This window comes from Tupaia chinensis, unplaced genomic scaffold (genome assembly GCF_000334495.1).
Source record: "Tupaia chinensis unplaced genomic scaffold, TupChi_1.0 Scaffold139733_1, whole genome shotgun sequence".
Classification (NCBI taxonomy): Eukaryota; Metazoa; Chordata; class Mammalia; order Scandentia; family Tupaiidae; genus Tupaia; species Tupaia belangeri.
Window position 1 is genome coordinate 763,276 of NW_006199613.1, and position 9,601 is coordinate 772,876.

General features: G+C 54.0%; 1 protein-coding gene across 1 annotated transcript in view; it reads right to left on the minus strand.

Moving 5' to 3' along the window:
- PDHX (pyruvate dehydrogenase complex component X) overlaps positions 1–9,601 on the minus strand; it is a 35,858-nt gene that overhangs the window by 11,063 nt on the left and 15,194 nt on the right. Inside the window, exons 4-7 of the mRNA XM_027765758.1 lie at positions 7,108–7,307; positions 4,968–5,066; positions 2,979–3,150; positions 1,453–1,600 (exon numbers count right to left, since the gene is read on the minus strand). Coding sequence (XP_027621559.1) covers positions 1,453–1,600; positions 2,979–3,150; positions 4,968–5,066; positions 7,108–7,307 — 619 coding nt within the window. The remainder of the gene's footprint in view (positions 1–1,452; positions 1,601–2,978; positions 3,151–4,967; positions 5,067–7,107; positions 7,308–9,601) is intronic.

The window sequence follows — 9,601 nt, forward strand, 5'->3', positions numbered from 1 at the left end:
CCCTACAGTGAAAATCTCTCCAAAAAAAAAAAAAAATCTCCACAAAATAAAGAAATTAAATAACTACTTATTAAAAAAAATTTGGTCACTACCCTTCTCGCAAGCTGCCGGAGTCTGGTTTCTAAAGCCCTGCTAGGTGCCTGAGCCCGTGCCCCGGGAGATGCGGGCCTGCTTCTCTCTCAAGATGCTCTCCTGGGCTTGAATGGGTGGGAAACACGCCCAACTCTTATTTTCCGGAGGAGTCTGGTTATAATTGGGATTACTTCTGTTCTAATTATTTAACAGAGTTCATCAGTGAGTTTATTTAGGGTAAGGCTTTTGACCATTAACTCAATGTGAAAATACATACAAGTCACTGGGACCAGCACTGAGTGTAACGGCTATGTAGCTGGACTCCCATGTAGTCGACCGCGGTTCGAGTCCTGGACCTGGTGGCTTAAACTCACGCCGGGCACATGTGCATGCGTGCCCAAGATCCCGAGAGGAGAATGGAGGAGAAGGGATTGCAGCATGGACATCCCTCTGGGGGGGTGATTTATCGCTTTCTGTCTCCCTGTCTCTCTCTTTCTGGTGAGCACACGTGCCCTATAGCAAGAGCCTCTCCAAAACAAAAAATATATATACAAGTTACCTATTTTTTCTTGAGTCCTGACAATACATTTGTAAACGTGAAAGTTAAAGCAAGTTGGGAGGGCTCAGGCTGGGACGGAAGGTGCTGCTCCAGAGAAGCTGGACCCCTGCCCGGTCAGCCTGCAACACGCTAGGCACATGCCCAGGGCCCTGTGTGACGTCGAGGGATGCAGGGGGTCACAGCGGCCAGACTGCGGGGTGCACACTGCTCTCCCACGTGTGCACACATGCACTATCATGAATGACGACAGATACAGAGTAAACTAAAAAGCCTGGCTGCCTTCGCTCAACACGAACACGAACACAGAACTGTGAGTGGAGGCTGCGTGTTGGAGAGCTGGCCGCAGTGCCGTAAAGACGTGACGAGGGAGTAAGCCCTGCTCCTCCTTGGGGCGATGCACCCCCGCCGTGCTAGCCACCGCAGAGCCAATAGGTCCCTTCCAGGTTAAGGGAGCACGTCTCTCCACTGCCAGGAAAATGACCGGGCAGAGTGCTGCGAAGGGGCCTGGAGCCAGCTCCGCCCTGTGGGCTCTGCGGACGAAGGGCCAGGCTGGGAGCTGGCACATGTGGCCTTGGGGGGGGGCCTTAGGCGGGGGGACCTAAGGGGAGGGGCTGCCTTTAGAAGGGGCCCTGCCTTAGGAGGGGCGGCCTTTAGGAGGTGCCCTGCCGTAGGAGCTGCTGCCTTTATGAGGTGCCCTGCCTTAGGAGGTGCCCTGCCTTAGGTACGGCTGCCTTTGGGAGGGGCCCTGCCTTAGGAGGGGTGGCCTTTAGGAGCGGCCCTGCCTTAGGAGCGGCGGTCTTTAGGAGGTGCGGCCTACTGACCTCTCACCAGGTCTTGTCTCACTTTCAAAACGGCCCCCAGGTCGCAGTGGGCAGTGGCGTAGGCGTGCGGCACGGTGCTCTTGGACTCAGTTAGCCGCTTGGCAATAACTCTCCGGATGTTGCTGGCGGGGAGCTCCGTGAACGTGCCCTGCAATCAAACAGCAAGCTGTCCATCAGAGTGGAAGTCGAATGGAAGAAGGACAATCGGGAAACAGCTCTGTAACTGAAATGTGGGTTCTGTGGTCAAACTTACGACGTTAGAGGTTAACATAAGGAAAGGACTATTAGAGACTCTTAGTACGGGGGGTATTCAAAACCTGAGTAGTCTTGGTTTTATAGCACGTGACGGTCAAAGCAGTTATGATGCCTATTCTGCTGAAAGAGAATCGCACTGAACAAGGAGAAACCGCTCCCGGGTGTGTGCGTACACGCATGCACCGGGACGGCACTGCGTCTACCTGTAGGCAGCTTCCATCACAAACACCACTAATTAAACTGGCTCAGCGACGAGAAGGGCACATGGCAGAAACAGAGCCTGACACCCCGCGTAACCGCCAAGTCATTAGAAAAAGCAGGGTCTCTCACCTCCTGGGAGTTCTTCACAAAGAACAAGGAGGGCAAGGGGGTCCTCCCGGACACAGACAGGAGGTCCCGGCTGTGCCCGCGCCTCTCGGAGCTGCCTGGCTGTGGCAGCCCAGCACAGCGACACGCCTGCATGTTTTACACACTCCCAGGAACCCAGGCTTTTACGGTAGACGGTGCTTGCTCGAAACTGAATGCCCCTCACACGGTGAGCCTCTGAGGTGAGGAGGCTGCTCTTCCTAACTCGAATGACCAACTTTGAAGTGTACCGGCAGGCAGTGCTGGGGCTCCCACGTCTCAGTGCAGAGCCGTTACTCACCAATGAACCCTGGGAAGCCTCCTGGCTCCCACAAAGACAAAGCAATGGTTTATAATCCAGGAATGACTTAAAAATTAAAGAGAATCACTAATTCACACGACACTGCCTGCCATGAAGCGTGTACGCCAGCCTTCAGCACCGTGGCACGTGCTCGTTAGCCAGGGCAGGACAGGCTGCCTCGTCTCCCTTCTCTCGCGTGCCACTGGTTTGAAATAACCCGCTCATCCTAGGCCGCTTCCGGTGGGAGCCGACGCCGAGAGGGATGAGGAGGAGGCCGGGGGGCACGGGGAGAACCCCAGACGGAGGCGCGGCTGCACTGGGGGCCAGTCCACAGCGCCTCTCCGTGTGCTACGGTCCGCTGGAAAGACCATGCCCACAGAGGGAGTCCGTGTCACTGCCCCAGCCCCACACGGGAGACACGGGCAGTGTCCCGAGACAGAGCACGGGTGGGTGCCGCCGCTGTGGAAGGAGGTGAAGGACAGAACCGCATTCTGAGGACCTCCGTGGAAGCTCATCGTAGATGAACGCGGCTCCGGCGGGCAGCGGGAGGCACGAGTGCTCGCCAAGCACACGGTGCCTGCTGCCGTCCGTGCCCAGAGCTGAGACAAGGCCTGCCGGGACCTACCGGTGCATTCGGCTGCCCAGGCGTTGACAGTGGTGGGGTCAGAGGCCGGGCGTACACAGGCCCGGCCGCAGGTGGTCCGGGCGGCGCTGGGAGAGGGGCCGGAGGAGCTGGGGCTGGCCTGGACTCGGGGGTCTTGCCCGCCTGTCTCAGCTGGACCAGTTTGAGAGCATCCCTGCAGGTAGGAAGGGATTGGAGTCAAGTCAGCAGCAAGGACAGAGGGGTTTTCAGAAAGCGCAGGGAGGCGGGCAGGGGACGTGCACAGACATCAGGCCGGACGGGCTGGCCCAGGAGCTGGCAGATCAAACCCGGCCTCCCATCCGCTCGCTTATGCACGCAGTGTCCAATGGCTGTAATACCTGCACACTTTCAAACACCAAACGGTAATTGGGATTTCACCAAAGAGTGGGGTAGAGATGGCAGTTTTCAGAAAGGAGATTAGTCTTTCTTCTGGAGACAGATGGCATCAGGAAGATGAGGAAGCAACTCATGAAGTCATCCCTCATCCTTACACCCATGGAGTAATCTCCACGCGGACTGCGAGGGCCGGTCTACATCACCGGGATGTTTGCTGACCCATGCTTATTCTCCCACAGCCCGCCTATGGCCAGGACCACCTCTAATTTTTTTTTTTTTTAGGTTGTTGCCATACAGTGCCCGTGCTCACTGGAGACAGAGGGAAGTGAGAGGCTAATCCCCGGGGGATGGCCACTCCGCAATCTCTTCTCCATCCTCCTCCCACACACGCACCTATGCCCTGTGTTTTTCAAGCCACCAGGACCAGGGCTCGAACAGCAGTCAGCCATGTGAAAGTCCAACACCTTAACTGTGGAGAGCATCTAAGAGGAAATGGAGTGCTGAGCCGGCTGCTGTAGATGTTAATCGCAGAGAACGACTGGCCATGCACTCCTACTCCCACAGCAACAGCAGTGTCCTCATGCAGTGTGTCTCTCTTTACATTTTCTTCTCTGTTTCTTTTCTTTCATTTTATGATTTTTGGGGGGCCAACTGTCATTAAACACAAGTGACTTTCTTTAGACTGATACTGCTCTGCAGTTTTGATAACAGACAGCTGGTGTATTTACATACAAATTGTCTTCACTGCCATACAAATGACAGCTCACAAAGCGGCATTTTTATAAATATCCAACAGTCACCGTGTTTGCCCCAAATGACTGCTCTCCACACTTCACCACCACACGACTTGCTGGCCCATCTCTGTCAGATCTTAAAGAAAACTATTAAATATTTATCATTAAAAATATGGTGCTCAGGACCAGCAGATGGCATAATGGTTATATCACTGGACTCCTATATGATTGACCACAGTTTGAGTCCCAGACCCAGTGGCTGAAAACTCACGTCGGGCGCATGTGTGTGCCCAAAACCCTGAGAAGAGAAAGGAGAAGAGACTGTGGTGTAGTCATCCACCCTGGGGGGGGGTGCGACTTCATACTTTCCATCTCTTTGTCTCTGTCTCTCTGGCAAGTGCGTGCACCCTTTAGCAAAAATTATCTCTTAAAAATATATATAAATAAACATGGTACTCAGTAAGTCTGATACTAACTCATGGACCGACAGATCAATGAAACAGAATAGAAAAAAATAAAGAGACACAACTGCAGAAGGATATTGCTGTGGGACATTACAAATGGGTAAGAATAAAACAGTGTTATAAGTAGGTATCTCTGTTTTAGAACGGAAACACGATTGCATTAATTCTTAGTGCCATATGGTCAGCTCTGCTGTTCTGCACCCTAATATTCTACATTTGTCACCATTTGTGGGGACCCGGCTTAGTGACCAAGTGAGAGCTGTTCCTCAGTAATGCTGCAGTTATCCAGAAAACAACCATCATGCAGAATCCATTTCCACCAATAAAAGCAATTCAAAGTACAAAAGAGCAGCGGCCCTCCTCTCCCACCCTAACCCCGAGGAAGAGACAGCGGGCATGGCGGACGGGAGGGGCTACCTCAGAAAGCACACACGTACTCTTTGGTGAATATCCCTCGAGGGCCAGTGGCTGTGCCCTGGCTGGCATCCAGGCCATGTTTTTCCAGAATATTGCGGGCAGCTGGGCTTACACGGAACCTAAGAAACATGAAGATTGACAGAACAAATTAACACGTACACGACCCAAACAGATGCAAACGTCAGCAGCTGTGCCGGCATTTAGAGAAATAAGACCTTACGATAATGTCCCACTGACTCCCAGAGCTGGCCACGGCCACAGAACCACACTGACCCGGTCTTCGTGGTTGCCCAAACGCCACACAGGTCACCTGCTCACTACTCCGGAGCACTTCCATCAGAGTGGACACACACCGTGGAGGGCCTCTGTCCTGCCGGCTATGTGTCCTGGCTCCTCCACCCCATGGCGGCTCATTAATCACGCCTGTACTTACACACGGTGCCACTGAACACCGGCAGGCCCAGTCGCACTGAGTTGGACCGCGCGGTGTGACAGCCACTGCCCCCAGGGTGGCCCCACCTTCCCAGGCCGCGAGCCCGCGAGTGCGGGGCGCCCTCCCCTCCTCCCTCGCCCAGGCCGGCAAGGCTACTGACCCTCACCAGCCTGTGTGCTCTAGGCCCTGCCCAGGTGGACGGGATGGTGCTGGCCCTCTGGGGCTGACCAGGTTCCAGGGCTGGCCCGGGCTGGGGCTCGTGTCAGGCTTCCCTTCCTCTGGGGTTCCCTGCCTGCCCCATAACTGCTATGGAGTGTGGCGAGGGCTCCCCCACACACAGCCCAGAAGTGGGACTGCTCGAATACCAGTGTGTCCTCTCAGAACCCTACGAGGCTCGTTACACCGTGCTCACAGCAGCTGCCGCTCTGTACGCGCCCCACGCAGCCGCTCCCAGTCCTCCTCACCCAGGCCGACGCGTGGGGCTCCAGGGTTCCTGACTGTGGGCAGCAGCCACTACAATGAGCACGAAGCGGCATCTCCCGGGGGCCCCTCCCGGTGCAGCACCCGTCCCATGCCTCTGGCATCTGCTGGAGTCTTCTGCCCGCAGTTTAATTGGTTTATTTATGATGTTTAGAAAACTCCTGAGAATTCATGTGGGAGCACTTTCATACCACACGCGCTCCAGAGGGCGGGACCAACAGCTAATTCTACAGGCCAGAAAAAGGGCCCTGGCTGGCAGGCACTGCCTCTGCCAAGACCGTAAAGCAGAGCAGCGTAAACGCAGCAGCTGGGTAAAGAGCGGGCCGCCAGCATTCAGCAGCAGGGAGCAGCTGGGGGGCTGCAGCACACGTGGCAGTGACTGTTTTCTGAGCCTCGGGTCTCGGGATCAGAGAGGTTTCTGTGCTAAGGACTCAGAAACCAGGGGTTTTCTTTTCTTTTTTTGGAGAGGATTTTTGCTACAGGGCATGTGTGCTCCCCAGAAAGACAGAGAGACAGACAGAAAGCGAGAAATCACCCCCAGGGGGGATGGCCACACTGCAATCCCTTCTCCATTCTCCTCTCGGGGTCTTGGGCACGCACGCACATGCGCCCAGTGTGAGTTTAAGCCACTGGGTCCAGGACTCGAACCACGGTCGACTACATGGGCGTCCAGCGACACAGCCATTACGCCAACTGCTGGTCCCAACAAAAAATTTTAAATCGAAAAGTGTATTTTTTTTAAGTTCAGAAGCAAGTCACTTATGAAGGGACTTCGCTCTCTGAGAAACGGTTTCTTATAAACTCTTCATAGTCATGGAGGTACGGAAGCCAATGAACCTGTTAGAATCGCAGAGCCCCAGTTAAAGCTCTGCACAGCCCGAGGCAATGCCTGTGGACCTCGGCGTTGTTCCAGAGCACCGCGTCAGAGATGGGACCGCGGGGACTGCAAGGAGACCCGTCTCCAGCAGGACACATGTGGGCGGCTGCTGCAACCAACACCACGGCATGGACGCGGCCTGGAGTGGGGCACCAGGCCCCAGAAGGCACCCCTGACCCTGCGTCGAGCTCAGCGCGGTGCAGACGGTCTCGCTCGTGGGGACTCACGAGTCGCTCATTTACGACGACAGCAAATGCCCACTCCTAGGCCACAGTGGCCCCAGACACAAGGGGAGATGAGCAACATCCACGCATGAACAGGCCTGTGTGGACACACTAACGGCAGGTCCCGTCACCCCGCACATACTCACTGCAGAGCCCGCGGAGGGAGCCCCTTCCCGGCAGGCCTAGGAGCCTGTGGTTCTGGCGAAGCGCGAGGCACAGATGGCCTTGAAGCTGGTGACGGGGGACCCACGTCTTTGGGGATCTCGACACGTTTCCAATCTTCTCCTTCCCCAACCATTAAGCCGATCAGTGAGCCCAGCCGGATGTTTCTAGCTCCTTCTTCAACCTGTATTGTAAGAAGAAAAAACAAACAGGAAGGCTCATGGCGGAACCTGGCGCTGGGGACGAAGATCGCGCCGAGAAGCTCAGGCTGCCTCCAGGACGGGTGCCAGCGGCCTCCACCTGCCACTTCCTGCCCGCCTCCCTTCCTGCGCCCCTTCCCAGACAATGCCGCACCCCGAAATGAAAGGGAAATTGAGAGAAACCGCCGCCTCCTCACGGCCATACGTCAGATTTTAATGGACAGTTTTGAATTGTCTCTTGTTCTAGAGAGACAGAGACGGAGAGAGAAAACTCCTCAACCTGGGCCCTGATGCTGTGCTCTCTCATTTCTTTGTCCTGTTGGGACTTGGGGCATGCGAGAGCATGCACACGCACCTGTGTATTTCCAGGGCGCGAGGGCGAGGAGCTGACCTGCAGCTGGTCTTGCGGGAGCCAGTTCCCCACGCACAGAGCTTACCCTGTGCCCATGGGCTGGCCGCACTGCTTCACAGCCACCCAGAGCGGGAGGCTGGTCATGCATCGCAGCCATGTGTCCTTCACCAACCGCTTCTGCCCACAGCTTCACCCTACTTTTCGAAAAGCTTATTCATCTCAAACATGGGCCCAGAGAGACGGGAAGAGAGAGAGACAGCCACGCTCATCGGGCACTCACTCCTCCACTCCCAGCCCCAGCCGGCCGGGGCTCTCGGCCTGAACATGGAGTTCCCGCGGATCAGCCTCGGGCCGACCCTGCACCGCCACGCAGACCTTGGCTCCAGATGCTCAGGGCTCAGGGGCAATCGCCCCTCAAATCAGTGTTACCTACTAGAATTAATTTAAAGCAGCAATGTTCTCAGTAAACTCGCTTGGGAAAAAGAAGAATATTCCCTCTACAGGTAGAACTGGTTAACTATTTTCGTTAATGCTAATTTACTTTTTCCTACTTTTTCCCTGCGTATTTATAAAATCGGAAAAATAAGATAAATCCCGTATTTTTAATAAGTTGTAAACATGGTGGTGTCCCAGCTGACCAAATATTTCTTTGAAAGATAATGCCAATTGTAAACCTAAATAAGATTAAAGATGAGTTTTTAATTAAAGTAAATTTACTTTAAGCATTTCAGCAGAATTTATAAAGGGTTGGCTTTATTTACTTATTAGAAGTCCCTAGAAAGATGATCAATTTTCTAAGTTCAGTTCTAGAAGAGAATGTTATACCTTTAAAATGTTCTATTATTCTCTTCCAATTACCCTTAGTCAGGTCCATTACAGATCAATTTAAGAGATCACAGGGGGTCAGCAGATGGCGTGGAGGTCAAGGCCAGATTCCACATGACCAACTGTGTTGCTCAAGACTCAGAAGCAGGATCTTGAAAAACATGCCAACTTCAAGTGTGCACGCGCCCAAGATCCTGAGGAAGTGGAACATGGCCACCACCCTGGGGGGGATTTCTCTTTCTCTTTGTCTTCTGTGACACGCCCCTTCCCCCATTTTTTCAAGAGAGACTTTTGTCATAATGGGCGTGCGCTCATTGGACAGAGATAGAGTGAGAAATCACCTCCCAGAGGGATGGCAACACAGCAATCCCTTCTCCATTCTTGTCTTGGGATCTTGGGCATGTATACACATGTGCCTGGCGGTTGTTTCAAGCCACCAGATCCAGGACTTGAACCCCAATTAACCACATGGGAGTCCAGAGCCTTCATCACTACGCCACCTGCTGGTCCCAGCAGACATGCCCTTCAACAGCAAGGATAACGGAGTGGCAGGACTGTTGATGTCATAAGGAAACTCAAACCAGACCAGCGATTTCAGAGCAGCACTCACCCAGATGCTTGGCTGGAAATGCACACTCACACTCCACAGCAGTAGGAGACGGACGGTGAGGCCTGCTACTGCCAGGACTAGAGCCTGACCTAGTGCCGGAACCAGTGCCTGAACCACTACCTGACCTAGAGCCAGACCTAGTGCCAGAACTAGTGCCTGACCTACTGCTGGAACTAGTGTCTGACCTAGTACCTGACCTAGTGCCTGACCTAGTGCCGGAACTAATGTCTGACCTAGTACCTGAACTAGTGCCTGAACCAGTACCTGACCTAGTGCCTGACCTAGTGCCTCAACTAGTGCCTGAACCACTCCCTGACCTAGTATCTGAACTAGTGCCTGAACCTAACGCTAACATTATCCCTTAATCATAACCCTAACCGTAACCCTAGCACTATCCTTAAAGTCTAACAATAACCCTAACACTATCCCTAAACTCAAACCCTAATACTAGCCCTAACACTAAACTTAAACTCTAACCCTAAGCCTAACAC